Source organism: Crocodylus siamensis, chromosome 5, assembly GCF_052110815.1.
Source record: "Crocodylus siamensis isolate JL-2025a chromosome 5, ASM5211081v1, whole genome shotgun sequence".
Taxonomy (NCBI): domain Eukaryota; kingdom Metazoa; phylum Chordata; order Crocodylia; family Crocodylidae; genus Crocodylus; species Crocodylus siamensis.
This window is the reverse complement of record NC_143399.1, coordinates 149,422,645-149,443,599: the sequence shown is the minus strand read 5'-3', so window position 1 is coordinate 149,443,599 and position 20,955 is coordinate 149,422,645. Positions and strand designations below refer to the sequence as shown.

At 43.8% G+C, this 20,955-nt stretch overlaps 2 protein-coding genes and 1 pseudogene across 2 annotated transcripts in view; all 3 read right to left on the bottom strand.

Annotated features, from left to right (window-relative positions):
* Positions 1-20,955, bottom strand: part of CPVL (carboxypeptidase vitellogenic like) — a 105,442-nt gene that overhangs the window by 31,475 nt on the left and 53,012 nt on the right. The window lies entirely within an intron of this gene.
* Positions 15,432-19,078, bottom strand: LOC149864734 (uncharacterized). Its single transcript, XM_090049309.1, has one exon. The coding sequence runs from the start codon at positions 18,038-18,040 to the stop codon at positions 16,457-16,459; it is 1,584 nt and encodes a 527-aa protein (XP_089905435.1). The 5' UTR covers positions 18,041-19,078; the 3' UTR covers positions 15,432-16,456.
* LOC149864733 (mortality factor 4-like protein 1 pseudogene) lies at positions 19,288-20,433 on the bottom strand (annotated as a pseudogene).

The following is a 20,955-nucleotide window of genomic DNA, read 5'->3' as shown; positions in this document are numbered from 1 at the left end:
CCCTGCTCTGGTTGCTCACTGAGCACCTACTCTACTGTGAGATGGCAAAGAACTAGATAAAATAAGCATTCCTAGAAAGAGCCAAGTACAAAGGCTAAGTAGCACACACCTTCACATAAAAAGAATCCTTTATCATACAAGAAGTTGCACAGTTAGTATATAATTGGATAGGACTTGAGTATTTTCAGGATTCAGCCCCAAAATTATTGTCTAGGAACAGTTATTTAGGACTGGAAGGGACAAGCATAGACCAGGTGTTAAATCCAAAACAGCCCACAAAAACAGCCCATTCTGCCCCCTATACCTTAAAACACAAAGCCCTGCTTAGGATCTTTACAACAAAATAAAATGGTCTTAAAAAACAATAGTATGCCACAAGAAGAGAACAGAAGAAATATTACAATCAAGGCCAACTCCAGATACAAGGCAGGTTTGGATAATATTCATGAACTACGTTAAGAGCAGAGCAAGACCACGCATTATTAATAATAGCTTTGATTTCAAATTTTGGATATTTGTAATTAAATACTGAAACAAGTTACAGGACAAGAATTAAGAAAGTTACAGAACTGTCAAAAATACATGATCTATTTGTAAATGACTCATGGAAAGAAGCCAAAATTTGAATAAAAATATTGACTCAATTCTGTTAGAATGTAATTTCTGGTTTTATGACAGGAAAGGCTTTCAACAATTAGCAGACTGAGAAAACAAAAATGTAACTGTAGCACTCAACTTCCCAGAGAGGTCTGGTGAAGTCTTACAATCAGCTTTCTTATATTAGCAAAGAAAGACATATTAAAACGTTTGAAATTTCAGAAATTTCAACTCTGAAATACTCAATAGTTCCTACAGTTTTCTCTGATTTCTCAGAAAGCACAAGTCAAAATGGAGTTTCTCTCACTCCTGATGTGGGATATCTTCTCATCCATGTAAGCTTCTTGGTATCTGTTAATGTTCATTTTCCTTACATTTTAATTGCTAAAAAAAGTCCACCTCTTGTATACTAGAGTTTGAGAGAAAGCAGTACTTTAAATCATGAAAGATACTGGTTTGAGGAATGTTCTACCCTTGTAAAATTATTGGAGACAATATGGAAATAATTTTCCACATGAAATATGATTTGGATTTAATTAGGATAAATTAAGGATTCAATTAAGTTAACTGTCTTCCCCAGTTCCCTAAAATTTAGCATCTTTCTCTGACACTTTTTAGGTGCCAATTGAGAATAATTTTGCCATTTCCAGGCAGACAATATAATTCATTATACAAGTGTTGCCTAGATTAATAGCAAGCCTGCAGTTAGCCAAAGACTAAAGCAACTTTTAACAGCTCCAGCCATGCAAATGTAAAATCAGTCATAACATTTTTGAGTTAAGAATGTTTTTCCATAGCATTCTTCACTGTTCAGATGATGTCAAAGCACTTTACAGTGATAGATACAAAATCCTTCAACTCATTGTCCCTTTTTAATAATAAGGACAAGGCCAGAGGAAGTCAGTACAGGAGATGACATTAATTCTGTTTATAATTTCCCAGATCTTTCCACCTCTCACAGAATTTTTTTTCTTTCTTGCTTCTTAAGTCACTTTTTGCTATTGGAGCATTTCTTAAGCTGGAAAGATGGGTCACAGAGGGCATGTATCTACTTAGACTTAGATTTAACTAGATTCAGCCACAGGAGCTATCCCTCTCCATCTATATCGTATCTTGAAGCTTCCATCTATATCTTATCTTGAAGCAAAGCCATCCATACCATGTTTTCCATTCTCTGATCAGAGCCCTGGTTGCAACCAATTGGCAAATTACCTCTTTCCTATGCCCACCTTAGGGTCCAACTGGTAGGGACAGGAAGTGGTGAGCAGAAAGGCTAGACAACAAGAAAAGGAGGCTGTGGGACTGCTGCTGGCAGACTTTACACTTGTAGCCTGAACTTCACTGTAAGTCAAAATATATTTCCCTAGTACTTCAAAAAATAAAATGTCAACATTACTTGAGCATTTTGATTTGTGCCTATTCTTTACAACAATGGTTGGCAACATTTTCTAGTAGCAGGCTCAGATGACTCGGCTTGGGTCCAAGGCAGGCCTGCATTATGTCCTGAACCACGCCCCCCCCCCCCAAATTAAAAATAAAATGCTGGATCCCTAATGGGAGCCAGTAGTCCTCGTGACCACTGACACCTGGCCTCCCAACCCTTTATAGGAGGGGGTAGGGGAAGCCACCAGCATGAAGAAGAGCACCCAAGATGGCAGCTGTGCCCCCTCACCCCACGTGCCCCTCGCCACTGATTAGCTGGGATGGCTGCCCACCATGCATCTCTCTACCAATCAGTAGTGAGGAGCAGGTCTGCACAATGGACAGCCGACTCAGCCAATCAGCAGTGAGAAGCTGGGTCCCCTTGACTAATCGGAGATGTAGCAGGGTGTCCACTGCAATAAACCTGTAAAAATGGCAACCAGTGCTGCAATTGGCCTGCAAAATCACCTATCTGTCACCTCAATTTGGGTAGGTCCCTAGTCATAGGGATGAGCTAATTTGAAGGCACCCTTCTGATTGTTTCCTGAAGACAGACTATGAAATAAAATTAACCATGAGAGTGACAACATTGAGGGGCAGTGTACAATTAGTCTGTTATGCATTATAGGTTTTTACCTTCCTAAAATTCATCACAACATTGCTGCGAAATACCATTAATGTTTTGAACTTCATTTGTAAATGATGGTGACAAAGAAGGGTAAAATTCCAGATAGCAACTGGGCACATGCATCCTATTGCATGCATTACAAACCTAAGCCTCAGCTTTTCTAGAGCAGTAATTCTCAACCACAGTGCTGTGGCACCCTGAGGTGCCTTGACATCGAGCATCCCACAAAAAGTGCACACCTAGCACTATTAGGTGTGTAGACATGATTCACAGGATAAAGCCACGATAAACCCAGAAATTTCAAATAGGAATCCATAGTGTTAAAAATATTCTGACCTGCTGTGGTCTTTCTGAGTTTTCTGCAACAATTGACGGGCTCTATTATTTTTCCGTAGCAAAATGAGTGAAAGCTCGAAGCTGGCATTTTCTCACAGTGAGTCTAATGAGGGGTGTTTTGAATCTAACATAGGCTGGTTTAAGTCTAAGAAGGTTGAGAACCACTGTCCTTGAGCAGGAGTGGGCAAAATATAGCCCACAGGCTAGATCCCACCCACCAAGGGATTTTGTCCAGCCCAGAACGGTTGCCTCGGCCCTGCCCAGTCCAGGTGCAGGGGACAGCCTGGGCTGTGGCATGTGCAGCTGGGCCTCCCACCCCCAGGGTGTGCAGCATGGCTGGGCCAGTACAGCAGCCCAACTCACTTCCCAGCAGTCCTAGGAAGTAGCTCCCTCTGGCTCCCACTGCCAATCTCCACCACTACCACTGGAACTGGTCCAGCTTCTTGGGCACCCCAGCCCATCTGCCCTACACCTAATACTGGAGGTGCTGGTGGGAGTTGGTGGGCAGGGTCTCTATAGAGAATAGCCCAGGACCCATGTGGGCAGGGTGCACTTGGCTGGGTGGATGTGATGGACCCCTGGGTAGGCAGGGAGCAGTGTCTGGGAGGAGGACAGGTGTTTGAGAGCTGTGGTGGGTAGGCCACCTGTGGGGGGTGGGGGAGCAGGCAGGGGATGGGGGCTGGTAGGGGTCCCCCCATGTTCCCCTCCCCTAGCCCCCTTTCCCCTGCCCCTAGTACTTACCAGCTCCAAGTCCAGGTCCAGCTCCCCACTGCAGCCACCGGGGAACTGCACGACTCATCAAAGTCAGGAAGACAGGACAAGTACTGCTGGGTCAGTGCAATCAGCCACAGGGGGACATCCCCTCGCCCTCAGTTGGTGCAGTCAGCTGCAGGGGGACTGCAGGGATTGCTTCTCCTGGCACCCCCACTCCCCAGCTGGTGCTCTCGGGGGGGGGGGCATCAGCATTATCAGAGGTGTACCAGTGCTATCAGGGGGTGCATGTGCTCTCTAAGTCTTTTACAGATCTTTCCCCCCTACGTGTTGCCACTAATCAAAAGTCAACAGTAGAAGGAAGCAAAGGTGGCACTGAATCCTTCTTCCTTCTCTTGTGAAAATGGCAGTGCCACCTGGGGGCAGAAATGCATCTTACTCTTGCATTTGAGTTGTACTGTACTGCTTGTCCTTGGTGTATAGGAATTATAATGATCTGATATTGCAGATAGTCTTACATAAGTCTTCCTATTACATAGTTATTACAAAACATTTTTGGGAAGTAAAGGGTAATAATATATGAATGTGACAGGGGCAAGCTTTCATGCCCGGTGCCCACCCCTGTCTAGCCACCGGTGAGCCACCCTCCTCATTTTCCTGCCATGCCTTGATGTAATAATAGTGATGTGATAATTAGGCAGGAGACTGCCCATTACACACCCCGATATTGAGGGGCTATCTGTGGCTCCATTCCACCCCTATACCACTGCCCAAGCCTCTCAGATGGCATCTCAGGCAGCCAACTCAACTGTCCCCTTCGCCCATTAGCTGTGGCCCCATCCCTGGGAACTTTGGCTTCCCTTGAAGCCCTGGCTCTGTCTCAGGCCAGTCAGGACCCCAAGCTTTTTTGGTCTATATGGGCGTCCCTCATGGTAGGCCCCTGGCCCTTTTGACCCCTGTCTGGGACCTGGCCCCAGCATTGACCAGTCAGGTCCCTTGGATTAGGTCTAAGCCGCCTGCCTGCACTCGGGGTTTGGGGTCCCCCATTCCTGGTTCAGGTGCTTCACAAAGCATTCCTGTCTCCGCGGGGTCACTCCCCCCAGCAGACTTGGGTGCTTCAGTGAGCTTACCTGGCCTTACTGGTGCCCTGCCACAATGAACACTTTGTCTTAAATATTTTATCTATCATTCTAAAAGAAAATATTTCAGAAGAGATTTTTTTAATTTTTAAAAAAATTTTCAATTTTTCAAAAAAAAAAGTTCTCGGAAATAAACTTTTCCCCCCAAATGTTTTTGTTGTTTTTTTTCTGGGACTTCATATCTCTAGTTGTGGGTAAGCAGTTGGGAGAGGGTTGTGAGCATCAATGTCACAGGCATGCACTTCAGGGTTGTGGGCATATGGTATAGTGATGGTACATTTGTGTGGTGTGGGGCTTAGGAAGGCCATGGCTCACTTGGTACAGCTCACAGAACATACAGCCCCAACTGGTGTGGTCCATGGAGCTCCAGGTCTCTCGCTACTTGGACGTTGGACAGCCATGGCTTAAAGACTGCTCTGATACTGCGATCCAAACAAATCATTGGAAACTACCAAACTGTTTCTTCATACTAACTCCTACTCCTCCATAACTAACACAGAGTGACTGGAAGGAGTATGATAATGGAGGGGTGGAAGGAAGGATATGTTGCTTGAAGAATATTTTTTTTCCCCTGTCGTTACAAAGGAAAAGTTAATTGGGAGTTATCACCTGGCCTGGTCCATTCTTCAGACACTCACTAGTCTGCTCAAGTGGAGACAACCAGTGTACTTTTAAAATCTCCAGTTTCTGAGCAGAAGTTGATCATTGTTTTTAGCTCAGACTCTCTGAGGCTCATGTCCAGATACAGTCTCATAGCTGACACCCTTCTTGAATAACAACTTAAGCAAGTCACCCTAGACTTGGAATCTCTCTTCAGTCCCCATGAGCCTCAAACTGCTTTGATACTTTTCCCCACAGTCAACTTACAGGATCTTTGTTTTGTAGGGTACACCTATCAGGAAGCCTTCCTTCAGGTTTAGTTTGATCATCATCCTCAGTCAAGGCATCTCTTTCTGCTTTTGTTTAGGATGTGGGTCGGACTGGCCACTTTGCTCAGAGAAACAGCTGTCTTCTAAAATAATCTGTTTCCCTTTTTGCTCATGTGCTTCTGATGTGAAGAGGCGGGGATATATATATGGCTCTGGACTCTGTATCTTCCCCTCCCCTATTGCTTCTGTGTCATACAAAGTGAGATGTCTTCATGAAAGAAAAATCTATTTTTACATTAAGAGAAAGGTCCTTCAATTTTGGTGGTCATTGATGGTCAGAATTTCTCAGGCATTAACTGAGAGAGGCCTTGTTACAAAATGTATGCCCTGTTTCACAAGGGTTGTAGAGATTACTCTACAAAGTGGAGTTCCTAAAACAATATGAAGTTCCAAATTTGATAAGACTATCCCCAATCTGTCAGAGGGTTAAATTGGGTTTTCAGAGAAAATAATTAGTGCAAGAAAGTGCCAACATATTCAGATTTTCCATTCACAAATCAAGCCTTAATAGCAATGAGCTGCAGAGTGCTTAATAAGTAAATGACGATCTAGGCCCTACTAACATAAAAAGAGTAGAGGTATCACTTTAAAATATTAAAAGCAATGGGACTTAAATGGAATCTTCCTCATTATAATAAACCTTTTCCTCATATCACCTCTCCCTCCTTCTGTGGATTATAACAAACAACAAAACAAACAGGTCTGAATATTATTTTTGAAGTCAAGTGCTTGATAAATTAATTCAAATTAACAGTTAATCAGTAGAGCAGAACATCTGTATTGTGCAGAGATCTGCAGGGATGCAGTTTCTCAGCATCAGTCAACAGCGAAAAGGAAAGAACTCCAACAGGGCTACAACACAAACAGCCAAATGAAGGCCTCTTAGACTTTCCCTGGGAGTTTGGAATGCAGCCTCATTTATTCCAGATGTAATCTACAAGTCACATTTTTTTTGATGATAGCTAGATAATGATACTTCATGCATGTGTCTTTCAAATAATAAGAGACTAGCTTTAAAAATAAAACTGTCATGTTAAGTCCTATTCACATTAATAAGCAGGAGATCTGAGATCAAACTTTACAAGGCCAATAAAGGCTCAGAATACGATGAGAATGGTAGTATTTGATTTAGAGCAGGCAAGCTATATGTAGATCGGGAAGGTAGTCCCAGCTCTCCTCGGACTTCCTTCATGACCCTGCTCAAGATTAATTTTTCTGAACCTCGGTTTTTCATTCTATAAAATGTAATTAATATTCATTCTCACTAGTTGCTATGAGTATTAGCATTTGTAAGATACTTGAAATAGTATATATTTGTCTTTGCTAGTTCAATAGCCACCTTGCTGGCCAATCAGCAATAGTATATAATCTTCTGAGCTATAAGGTAACTATCAGTACAGGCTTTTAGCCAGCCAGAAACAATAAGCATAAACATCTCCAATATACAAGGCATAATTCCACAGGGAATAATTATATATTTAAATTCTTGAAATACTTTATGAAGTTATGGAAGTTTGCCAGACAAAGCAATCCATTTAAATAAATCCCATGTGCAAAATAAAAACCAAAACAAACAATACAAATTTGGGTAACATCACAGCTAACTTTAAAAAAATGTCTTCATTTCTGCCTCGAAAACTGCCAAAAATGTACTGTGATATGTGTCATGGGAAGAGAGTTCCAGGGTTTCAAGACCTCAACAAAAAAAGCTGCACCAAGTTCATCTTGGGACAATTAACAATTCCTACCCAACCATGAATAATTTTGCATTATAACTTCCTAGGGATAAGGATCTTGAAAACCTGTACTTTCCTCATCCTGCATGTAAATTAGCCTGTAGGTAATTTAAGGTAAGTTAAAATAAATACATGCTTTTGTTCTAGCATAGAAATCAGTCCCTTGCTTCTACCAGATTTTTATACTGTACCCAAATTCTGTTGAGTTTTGTCTTTAACATTAGCCCTGCTCCTGCCCATATATGCCATTCTTTTACATTGCCAAGAATAGAAAAATAGATTCATAGATGTTAGGGGCTGGAAGGGACCTTTCAAAATCATCAGGTCCAGTCCCCCTATGCATGGGCAGGAAAGACTGCTGGGGTCAGATGATCCCAGCAAGGTGAATGTTCTGATGTTTTTTGAAGATATCCAAGTAGGTGATTGTACCACCTTTGGGAGGAGTCTATTCCAGACCCTGGACACTCGAGTTGTAAAGAAGTTTCTCCTTATGTCTAATCTAAAGCAGTCTTCTGGCAATTTATGACAGTTAGTCGTAGTCTTCCCCTGGGCATCCCTGGTGAACAGACTTTCTCCTAATTCCTCATGTGGGCCCCTTATATACTTATAGGCTGCCACCAAGTCCCCTCTGAGTCTTCTCTTCTCTAGGCTGCACAGACCCAAGTCTCTCAGCCTCTCATTGTATGACCTACTCTCCATACCTCTAACCACAGGCATCTCTCAAGCCTCTCCACATCCTTCCTGAAGTGTGGTGTCCACAACTGGATGCAGTACTCCAGCTGCAGCCTCACCAAGGATCTCAACTATGAAATATTTAAAATCCTAAAACATTCCTCCATCTTATGTTTCAAAGTGGAATTCTGCTAGAGAGAGAAGACTCAGTTCTCAATCTTGTAAGTCTAATTTCTCTATTTTCCTTTAGCAACATGGTAGCTTTTCAATGTACTTAAATTCTTTACTTAAATTCTGGAGTACTAAATGATCATCTAAAGTTATATGGCTCACACAGACTTCAAAATGCACCAGATTATTTTACTACACAGGAATTATTCTAAACCTTACCAAATAGAATTCTTACCAAGGATTTTGTTCATCAGTTTTGAACTGCCTTATATGTGCCCTCTGTAATTCTAATCCTTTTCATCTGTGTACTACTTATTTAGCTTGATATGTAAATTTAGGTTTAGGGTTTTTTTAATCCTCAACATTGATTTATAATACTTTTAAGAACATAATAAATAGTTTAGAAGATATCCATTGGGTGTGCAGAATATTATGAACACAATTTACCTAATTTAGCAAATAGCAAAATTTAATAAAAAGAATGCGGTAGCCTGAACATCCACACTTTGCACTTTTACAGAAAATTTCACGATGAAGATGAAATCTAGCAAATGAAGTTTGAAACTACCAAGAGGAAAGCTGTTTAATAAAGAAGCTTTTTAAATTTGCAGGTCAAATTTGAAAAATAGTTATAAAATCAGAAGTACCTTGTAGTGCCAAAAGGCAGAAGTTTTGTAATTTGAGTGCAGACTGTAATTATGTGTCCAAGCTAGGGGAATTAACAATTTTAAAACAGCGATGCTTACATCTGTTTTACTAATCTACTTTTTTTATATTTAAAATAGTGTCAATTTAAGAGTAAAGAAAAAAAAGACTTATATCTGCTTTATTCTCATTCATTCATGACTGAAAGAGGTCCATTCCCTTAAGGGTATCTACAGGCATTCAGCCTCCAAGGAGACTGCCGAACTGCCCCTCTCCCCAGCCCTGCACCTCCCCCCAGCTCGGGAGCTGTCAGCAGGACAGGAAGGGGGAAAGGGAGGGCGCAGCCAGCACACAGCTGCCAGCTACTTTTGAATGGCTGGAGCTGGGAGGGGAGGGGGTGGGAGGTGGAACAGAGCCCCCTGACACTATGGGCCTGACCCACGCCATGGGCCTAACCCAATACCCCACCTGGGGTAGCTGGCAGGGGAGGCATGAGGCAAGGGGGTTCCATTCCACCGCAACCCTCCTCCCCCTCCCCCCCCCAGCAAGCTCTGGCCATTCAAAAGCAGCTGGCAGCTGTCCTGGCTGCTCCTTCCTCTTTACCCTCCCTCCCATGTTGAGTCTTGGGGACAGCGCAGGTCTGGCACTCCCAATGTGAACACCAGCCCAGGTCCATCCCTACACAAAAAATTAATTCTGGAGGAAACACATGTTCCCTAAGGTGTTCTGCCTTAGGGCATCTTAATCTACTACTTCATTCTACCAGGGTTAATTTTTTGTGCAATTCACCATTTTAAAAGTGCAGCCATGCATGAGTGTTAAGTCATGGCTGTAGAGCACTTTCAGGGGCCTGGTCATGCAAAAAATGTCACTTGTGTAAGCTCCCTAAGTGGAATGTAGTAGCCAAGGGAGACTGAGACTTCTAAGACAAAAAGTAAGGTAGGTAATACACCTCTTTAAAAACTTGTATTGAGGAAAAGAAGTGATAGGTCATGGTTTATAGACTGCTACTTTAGCACTTTGCTTTACTTTATAACCTAAAATACACAGCTTTATTGAAAGTGGCCAAGTATTAGATGCTGTTCTTTTCAGCTGGAGACACTATATTACAGTGTATTTGATTTTATTTGGGAATTGGCAAAATACATTTTTGGACACAGAAGATTCCTTTGGGAAGTCTAATGAACCGTATGGATGAAATACGTGCAGCAGATTCCCAGAAGAATAGTTTTTCTTTAGGTTCTGCATATGAAAGGTTTCTTCTGTAGTCAGAAGGGACACAAAGTACGACTCTTCCCAGTATATTTATATGGTGCCAAAATATGACATATAGTTTATAGATAATGTTATTGCTACAGAGAATTTATAATCCAAGTAGACAATGCACCAGTGGGGTCTACAGAGACAGAGATGCAACAAGCTATAAATGATACAGACAAATGTTTAACATATAAAAGTAGCATACAGTGGCTACATCCCTCATGATCTACTGGGCTACTGGACTGATTAAGCTGGGCAGAGTCTTCCTTTAATCAAACCAACTTTGACATCAGAACTTCATGGTTTGTTTGTTTTAAAATAAACAAAATAAACAAACTGATCTGGATTTTAAGATTTCATTGTGCTAATTAGGCAGAGAAACTTTAAAACCTGAATATAAGGGTAAAGATGCAATTAGCTGGGATTTAATGAGCTGTGTAATGATAAGTGACAGGGCTATGTTAACTTTACAGCCTCAATTTCCTGACTAGATGAACTCTTAAACACTGCAAAAGTCCTACTCTAAGGCAAGTTAACTTTTCTAACATAACTATTCAGAAATGAACAACAGCATTCAAATGCTGGCCTACAAAGTTTCCTGGCTATATACAATCTTTTGGCAACAGGACACCCTTATATTTGCAAGACAGTCTGTTGCTTTTAATTAAAGCAAGCATCATTTTTAACACTAACCTCTACAAATTTAATTATCATACTATATCATTACAACATAAAATACGTGCATAGATGAGTATGTGTGCCAAGAAGAGAATCTTCTGAAGTAGCTGCAGAAGGGTATAATATCAAGTGTAGCTTATTTCACCTGACTCAGCAAATAAAGTTTGGGTGCTGAACAATGTGCACAAAGAATACTGAATATAATAAACAATAAGTTGAGAAACATGAAACCTGAAGGAAAGTAAACCCTAACAGTCAAAAAATGGTTTATGTGGCATTCCTTCAGACTTCAAAAAGAAAGCCTGGTTAAAGTATACGACTGGGATTCAAGAGATCTGGGATCTTCAGTCAGTCCTTTCACAGACTTCCGTGTGACTTTGGGCAAGAAACAATCTCTCTGCATAACTCCATTACCAGTCTTAAAATGGGGAAAAAGTTACAGAAAACTGCCCCAAGATAAGTATTATTTAATGTTTTTTATAAGGTACAATGAGATTCTGGGGCAAGAAGAACTGCCAGATTATTAAAGCTGTCAAAAATCAATAACATCAATGCTGTAATAGAACCTTAATCTTTCCTCCTTGCTTATATGAACTCTGATACAGTCAATACTTGCTTGGTCACAGAATTTCTTCCTGCAGTTTCCTTCTCTTTTTCAGTGCATGGCAAGCATTTGTTAAAATGAGACAGGGATCCTGTAGATCTGTACCTTAATGCTGACTATATTAAATTTCAGTTTTATTTTCTGGTAACTGAAGTTTTTACACTTCTCTTAAATTGACTGCATGCAAACTTTCAAACAGACTGTGTAAATAGTTAGATCATGAAATTAAAACACCGTAGGTGCATCTCCATGAGATGCTAATGCAGTCATTAGTTGAGTAACCATAGTTACTGCGCAGAGGCACTGGTGAACTTCTTTTAGGTTATGATATTGTGCAGTAACCTAATACTGTGACCATGCTGTGACGCACTACTGCAAGTATTTTTTAGCTACTGTGCAGTCAGCATTTCATGTAGATGCTTCCAGTGATGTACGCACATGGGGAGATGGACAAACTTTGTGCAGAGCAGCTTTAATGATAGCATCTCCTGTGCTTTGTTTTGCAACAGTTGGATTCTCTCAATATAATTTTTCATACAGAGAAATATGGGTAATTATCACATTAAAACTAGGTAGAACCACATTCTTTCTTGATTCTACTACTAACTTAATACCAGATCTTAGGTATAATAAAATCTCTCTGCTTCCATTTCCTGATTACAGAAATGGGGATACTTCTGCTTACCAACTTGCAAATGCTTTCAGAAACCAGTGGTTTCCTGGATAGGAAACAGAAAAATTTATTCTTAATGTAGGTGAGATGGGGTGGTGGGGGAGGGGAAGGACATGTAGGCTTATTCACATTTTCCTTCATAGAATCATAGAAAACTAGGGTTGGAAGGGACCTCAGAAGGTCATCTAGTCCAACCTCCTACTCAAAGCAGGACCACCCCCAACTAGATCATTCTAACCAGGGCTTTGTTGAGCCAGGCCTTAAAAACCTCCAAAGATGGAGATTCCACCACCTCTCTATGTAATCTGTTCTAGTGCTTCAGCACCCTCCTAATGAAAGAGTTTTTCCTAATATCCAATCTAAACCTCCCTTGCTGCAACTTGAGACCATTGCTCTTTGTTCTGTAATCTGTCACAACTGAGAACAGTCTAGCTCCATCCTCTAGCTACTTGGAACCATCCTTCGGGTAATTTAAAGGCTGCTATCAAATCCTCTCAATCATCTTTTCTTCAGACTAAATAAACCCATTTCCCTCAGCCTTTCCCTCAAAGTCATGTGCCCCAGCCCCCTAACCATTTTCATTGTCCTCTGCTGGACTCTCTCTAACTTGTCCACATCCTTTCTGTAGTGAGGGGGTGGGGGGCAAAACTGGACACACTACTTCAGATGTGGCCTTACCAGTGCAGAATAGGGCAGAATAATTACTTCCTTTGATCTGCTGGCAAGGCTCCTATTAATGCAGCCCAGTATGCTGTCAGTCTTCTTGGCAACAAGGGAACACTGCTGATTTATATCCATCTTATTGTGCACTGTTGTGATATGTTGGGTTACAATAGCTTCTTGGAGCCAATAAGTACTAACTATATACTGATAAGCCTTATTTTTGTATTCACTTGCTCATCTTTGCACATCTTCACTGTGATGCACATACATGTTTTGCAGAATGTTTCTAGGAGAAAAGTGCACAATATCCAAATATGACCAATGATCCCAATATGACCAAAGCTTCATCTAGGTCCTCTACTGTTCCAGTCCTCAAATGGATAAATCAAGATGACAAGTGAAGACCATAGAACAAAGTACCAGTAGCCATTATATTTGATCTTTCCAAAGTTTAACTGTTGCAAAAGGCAAATCACTGCTTGCCAGGTGACTTGAGACAGAAGTAGCCTACCATAAAGCTTTGACATAAGGCACAACCCAGAAGGATCAGATGATCCACCACCATGCTGACACTATAAAACAAAGCGTTATTTTCTATACAGCATAACACTATCACTACTTTATTCTATACATGTGTTTTTACCAGTAGCTGATAACAGTGTAATCATCAATATGTTGACGATAGTGTAATCATCAATTTGTTGACAGCTCACTATATTTTTAATTATTTTAGCAACCTCCATTTCATTCAGTAACAGGGATTTGAAAAATATGATGTACTGTGCAGCTCTTATTAAGATTGCAGCCAAACTTCTAATGCTTAAAGATTAAATATGCACGGGTTACTTCCTGAGATCTTTCCCTGGTTTTATTATGAACAATAGAGCCAATGTTGTAGAGAGTACTGAATGATGGCCAATTTGCACATGTGCCATGTTTTACTCACTGTCTGAACCTGCTGGTATAATATTTCCTTAAAAGTGACACTATAAAACATCTTCTGGCAAAAGCTTGATAAAAATCTGTAAACAGTTTAGCAAAATTCTTAAACAGCTGCAAGAGGAAAAGGTTACCAAAATTAAAGCAGCAAAAAGCAGCTTGATACAATCAAGCTGTGCATTGGATGTAGTCTTTCTGGATTTTAGGAAGGCCTTTGACACTGTCTCTCACTTCATTCTCATTAAAAAATTAGGAGATTGTGGTGTCAATACATGAGCCAGAAGTGCAGGTGTGCCTGGGGCACCAGCAGGATTAGCAGCAGCAGGGTGTAGTGGCTCAGGCAGCCCTCTGTCTCCACAAACATTTCAACATGAGCACACACAGCAGAGGCACACATGGGGCACAGCACCGGCACAGACCGGCCCAACCCCAGGGTGACTCCCCAGAGAGGCCCCCAGCAGGGAGGACAGTGGCATGGCTAGCCCCTTGTCTCAGTTGTCCAGGAGCCCTGCATGGCCCAAGCCTGGGTGCCATGGGCTGGGCAGCAGCACAGCAGAGTGGCTGGCCTGCAGGGAGGTGGGGAGGTCTGGAGCTGTGGCAGCAGGTGCTATATGCAGTCTGGCCTGCCCTGCCCTAGGCAGGAGGCAGAGGAGGCAGGCTGGCTGCAGCCACCACCCAGCAGCCCACTGGCCCCAAGGAAGCAAGCAGAGCTGAGGGACATGGCCAATGGCCACCTAGGCTGAGCCCTGCCTGGACAGTTTACCATGGTCCCTGGGCACCTGTGCATGACCAACCTCTGATCTAAGGCCAGACAGAGCAGGGCCCCTTGTGCAGAGCTCTTATCTCTGCAATGTTGCAAATTCATACAAAAGTCTTCTGTCTCTTGCCTCTGTAGGGCCAACATCTGGACACAGGGAAAAGGCTTCGGGGCCCTGCAGGAGTGCCACATCAGGGTTGCTGCCACCTGCTGCTGGAGCTCCTGGACATCCCTTCTGCTCCAGCAGCTGGGGGTAGTGGTGAACTGGGTAGTGTGAGAGAAGGCCCTGGCAGCAGGCATGGGAGGTGTGGGAACTGGCCTGGTGGAAGGAATATGTTGCCCATGACACCACCCAGAAGGAAGGACAGGGCTAGGTGCAGTGGGCACACAGGGCCCAGCTGGAGGCCCTGGAGCAACATTGTATGGAGCTGCTCCAGCAGCAACTATCCAGACAGGGACAGCCAGTGGATGCCACATCCATGCACTCCCACACCTGGCCCTGCAGGATCCCTAGTCCCACCTGCCACCCTGCAGCAGGTCCCCACCTGGGCCTCAGAGGAAGGCCTCTGCCACCTCCCACCCACAGGAGCCCCTAGCATTCACCGCAGCCCCTGGACCTGTGGGAGACTCCATGGCCAGGGTGTTGGCTGCCTGCCACCAGACTCTGTTCCCTGGGTGCCCCCACTTCACAGCCCCCCCCACTCAGATTGAAACTTTTGTATATAGTTTTCAGTTTGGGGGGGGCAGTTTTTTATTGTTGGGTGAGGAGGATCATGGAGAGACTCTGTGTTTTGGGGAGGGAGGAGAGATGGGGATCATTTGGTTAAAGGGGTCGTGGGGGGATGGGAGTGGGGGTTATTGTCGGGGAAAACCGAAGGATCGGGCCCCAAGGTCACGGTGGGCCGGGGTGGCAATTAGATACGGACAGGTGGGATTAGCGGCGTAGAGTCTGGAGTTAGGGACTCGGAGCGGATTGAGGAAAACAGGTGAATTTATTTGACTTACGCTTCAGGCGTAGGCAGAAAGGTCTTCAGTTACAGTTGGAACACAAACAAACAATTAACAACAAAGGGGTCTGTTGGCCCACGAGGTTCAGTCCGAAGACCTAGTCCCAGGGCTGGTCAACAGCTCATAAATGGGGATTACAAACAACGAAACAAACAATAAAACGAACTGTAACACGGTGATGATGAACCGCGTGACGCCAGTCCACAGCAATGGACGAATCGGGTGGTCGTATGAGAAAGCCGAGGTCAGGAGCCAGAAGATGAAGCAGCGGAGACGTCAGTTGGAGGGATGAGCAGAGTCGTAGTTGGTGAGGAAAGCCGAGGTCGATGATTCAGAACCGGGTTAAACAAAGTCCAGAGGGTGATCCGAAATCGTAAGCCGTTAATCAGTTCGAAAGGTAAGTCAGGAAGCCAGATGAACGTAGTCAAAACCGTAATACAATAAGCAATAAGCCACCGAAGGAGGAGATCAATAGGCCCTGAAGCCTGACTCAGAGAACAGTCCCTGCAGCAGCAGCCTCTGTCTCTGGTCCGCGCGATCTCCCCCCGAGGGAGGGGCTCACAGAACTTTTATATCAATTTAGTAGCCAATCAACGTGCTCTCCGCAGAGAAATTTCTAGTCCGATTACCTCATGTCAGGTTCTGACTGAGCATGCTCTCAGTCAGGAGCTGACACAATCTGAGCATGCGTCTGTGGGGAAAGTAGGTCAACAATGATTGACAGCTCCGCAGGTCACCCAGGGGGCAAGGACTGGGTGAGCCTTGGAAATTTCCACTCACAGCTTCAAACCGCGCATGTCAGTTTAACCTCTTCTGTGCTGGCAGCACATACTCAAAAATTTCCATGACATGCCCCCTTGCTGTCAGCACAGAAGCTAGAAGGCCGAATTATACCTCCTCCCCCTCGGTGTTGTCGTCGTTCCGAAACTTATCGGGAGAGGGAACGATGGAATACACGTGTACAGACAAAGCTGAAACCTTCCGTGTCAGAATCTTAGAAATACAACTAACAATAAGAACGATAACTAAGAACACGAATAAAAACGATAACAAGGGTGTTAACAAATTCGTTAGCCATGACGACACATTAAAGCCCAACCAATTGAATATTCTAGACAGCCATCCTTTTCCTATTCCCGCAATGGAATTGACCTCCTCTGCAATTTTTCGGATGTTGATGATTTGACCTTGTAGTGGGACGCTGACATTAGGGATGGCTATGCAGCACATATCGTGGGACAGATTCAAATACTGGCACAGTCCTCCCTGCTGGATGAGGAGTGCATCTAGCGCCAATCGGTTCTGCATAGTCATGCGCGACACTGCTTGTAGCTGTTGGTCTACGAGGTCAAAACCCGTGGCCGTATGATTTGCGAGTAACTCAACCTGCTCAGAAAGTTGTGCTAATGCTATCCGGGCTTTGGCGATCGCGAGTCCCCAGAAAAAGAGACCCTCAAAACCCCAACTGAGTCCCTGGGCAACTTTTTCCCCACTCGTTAAAGAACTCCACACCGGAGTACGAGATCTTTTATCTCGGTGTGACACAAGGGGACTCGGCGGGTGTGCCGTGGAAGCCTGTAGAGGTGGACAAAATAAAATCGAACTCAAGAAACACTGTACACCTGATAATGTAGCTGGTAGGGTGGTGTACAATCGCCCGTCCGAGCATGCCCATACCATTCCCAAAGGTGCTGGTGTACTCAATTCAGAGCATCGACCTGGGGCAGGAAAAGCATGCCTAGTCCTTTCCGGGGGGTCGGATTGTCTAATGGGTTGTTCCACACCATGGCAGAGAGCACTTACTAACACTGCTCGTAATATGGGGTAATAAAAACTAAACAATGAATTGTTCCCCCTGGGTCCTGGCTGAGTTAGATCGATTGTTAATGATTCGTTCCACACCACCAAGGGAGTAGGCTTTACGAGGGGTGAGAGGACGACCTCAGGGTCGGAAGTTTTCCTTCCCCTGGGAACGAGGGTGAGGTGCCAAGGTGGGATAATTGAGCGGGGGTCCCACTTTAGCGACATGTCTGGTCGAGACCAATCCTCACCTTCGGGGTGTATCCCCCATGGGATAGTGGAACAAGCGCACGGAGCTTCCCTTTCCCAGCACTCCTCACGAGGTGGTCGAGTGATTAGCGAGAGAGTGGTGAGATTAAATCCACGGGGCCAAGTGTAACTAGTCAGAATATAGCCTCCTCCCATCAAGGGGACAGAGATATTGATAACATTCTCCCCACTTTCTGAGACCTTGGTAAACCATGTTTCGATGTCAAACGGTACTGAATATGGGATGAGGACCGAATCCTCTACGGACAGAGGGATTTTAAGACACGCGGTCAATCCCTTACCATTCTCGTCGTCTCCCGTGGCATTAGCCCACATTGACAACAAGTACAGAACCGAATTTTGAGACCGCTCAGAATCTGAGATCGATACCGTAGATACAAAAGTAACATATTTACAACACATCAAAACCCAGAGTCCTTTTGTCTTCTTGGCATCTTTGTAGCCTTGTCTGATTTAAGTTGTCACTCTAATTTCCAGGCTCCTCTCAAATCCTCTGAGGAATGATCCGATAACCTGAAACGACAAACATAAACAAAACAACAGAACGTGTCCTTTTTTCCTATAGACCTCTTTCTCCTGTACCTTCCAGCACTTAATAAGGGACAAACAGTTGCCCCCTTGCTGGGAGGACAGGAGCTGTGACTTTAAGTAGTATCATTGGTATGGTTAACGTCTTGTGGTAGAATCGTTTCTGTATTAGAGCGTCTCGATAGCCAGTTGTGGTGGGTGAGTATGGTCCGTCCGCTATCTGTAAGGGTGACCAAGTAGGTGTTCGGATAGCTCTCTGCAGATTGTATTACGCCTTGCAAAACTTTAGGATGGCGATGGTTATGGTCTGGAAGGGAGACCCACACTAACTCGTTGTCTGCAAATTTCTTCTCCCATGGTTCGACTGGTTTTTCCGTAGATTGTTCCCACAAGGGTTTGGTCGCATTCAGATTAATTAGGATCTCATGATTACGGACTGTCCAATTTCGATAACTCCCATTTCCCGTTACTCGGAGCGCTTCTTTATAAAGTCCTATGGCCCGTTCCACAACCCCATTGGACTGGGGATGGTAAGGAAGATGATGATGCCATGTGATGTTATATGACCTAGCGAATTTTTCGACAGTGTTCGATGTAAAAGGCGGCCCACCATCCGATTGTATTGTGGTGGGAACTTGCCACATCGCGAAGACGGCGGTTAAGGCTGTAGTAACTGCTGCAGCGTGGGACTTCCGAAGGGGTACGACGGTCATTAGCCAAGAGCCGAGATCAATAACGAGTAGCCCCTTATTTGGGATCGAGGCTCCGGGTAATGGCCCAAAAAGGTCGACTTGCCAGGTTTGACCTGGGTTGAAATTTTCTTTTGCGAGGGCTCCTTGTGTGCTCCTCGTTGGATGTACTTTCTCCTTTGCACAGGCTGCGCAGGCTTGGACTACGCGCCTCCAGTCACGATGTAAGCCATACTGTGGCTTTTCTACTATGGTCTTACGCCATCGGGAGTAGCATGCCTTGGGGCCTGGATGACTCCATCGTTCGTGCAACCAAGTGAGGTAGGGGTCAATACAAATGGGTTCGCTCGTTTCGTCTAGGGTGAATACTTCATCATTAGTTACTAGTCGTGGCCTTGGTTCGCTCGTATCGTCTAAGGGGAACACTTCATCATTAGGTACTAGTCGTGGCGAGGGTTCGCTCGTATCGTCTAGGGGGAGTACTTCATCATTAGGTACTGGTCGTGGCATGGATTCGCTCGTATCGTCTAGGGGGAGTACTTCATTTTTTAGATGTATCATAATTAATAACTTGGCCAGTTGATTGTTCCAAGTCTATGGAAGAAATAGTTCCATGCAAAAAAGAAAAGAGAAAAAGAAAGAAAGGAAATAGCCTTGCAGTCCGGTTGACTGGTGCTTGTTTTATGCGTGGAACCTAGAAAATGAATGTGGTCAGCAAGCGGGTGCAGTTGAGATTTTTCTTTATTTACGATCCATCCTTCAGCAGTTAAATGTTGGATGAGATCGTTCGTGGCTTGGGTTACTTCGATTGTGTTCCTGCCCATGATGGCGATGTCATCGAGGTAAGCCCAGATTTGGATGGACTTTGCGATTTCATTGCTTTTGGTGATTTCGATGGTATTTAGGCGAGGTTACTTCATAGTCACTGGCGCTAAACAGCGTTGATGGAGTCTTCGCTAAATAGTTTAAGAAATCATGCAGGTACTTCAGTAGTGAAGTCAAGCTCTTCTCATCCAGGGGTGTATAAGCAAGCATAGCCCCAATATTCACAAAGAGTCGTAGCAGATGAGGTGCACCGTAGACCTGGGACATGGGAGCATCTGGATGATTTGCTAAGATTTTAGCATACTGGGGCCTCTCAAATTTGTACAGCAGTTGAGTTCCCAGCATTACATTGAAGTATTCCTTAATCCCAGCAACAACTTCATCAACAACATATTCTCGGTTATCAGTGTTTTCTTGTGATTTTTTGTAGTTCGTATAATCTTCTAGAATGGAATCAACATTCTTTTTGGCATGAAGACAAAAGAGTTGTCTTTGCCTTGTGATCAAATCGCAGTCATCAACAAGCCACGGTTTCAGCTTTTCTGGAATTTTAACCTTTACGTTAACCCTGTTCATAAATGTTTCTTCCCTTTTAACTGTGGAGTCTACTTGAGCTCTTCTCTTCTTAGGAGTCCTCCATTTTTTCTTTTCCGTTTTCATATAATACCGAGGCTTGGTTGGTGCCATCTCAGCCTCCTCTCGGGTCTGTTTGATTATCACACACTTAGGGCTGTTGTGACCTGAAAAACAAACAATACACACACAGCTCTTATTCTTAAGTCTTTGCAATCTACAGTTCTTTTTAAATTCCCTCAGCTCCTTAATTTCTTCTTCCAGGATTTCGTTTTTCTCCTTTAGGTTCTTTATAATATTCTGGACTTCTGCTAGTCGTGACTGTAGCTTCTTACTTCGAAGCTCCTCCTTCATTTCTTCCTGGGCTCCTGTATCTAGTAGGAATCTTGCCGTAGTGATGTCATGTGGATCATCGGGGTTCTGTATCTCTATTGAGGCGTACGGTCGAGGATCGCTATCAAAGAGTTTCATGTGGTTCGTCGCTACCAATATCTTTTGTTTTCCGGTTCGGGCTTCCATGTCTTTTTCTCCAACCCCCTCCTGTACTCCTTCAGACAAAATAGTTTCCGTTACGCTTGGTTTTTCTTGGTTTTGTTTCGATTCGTTTTGTGTGGTTTCATTACGCTTCAGGTTTAGTTTCGTTTTGGTACGTTTCGGTTCAGTTATCACGGTTTCGTCAAGTTCGGTTTGTTTTCTTCGCTT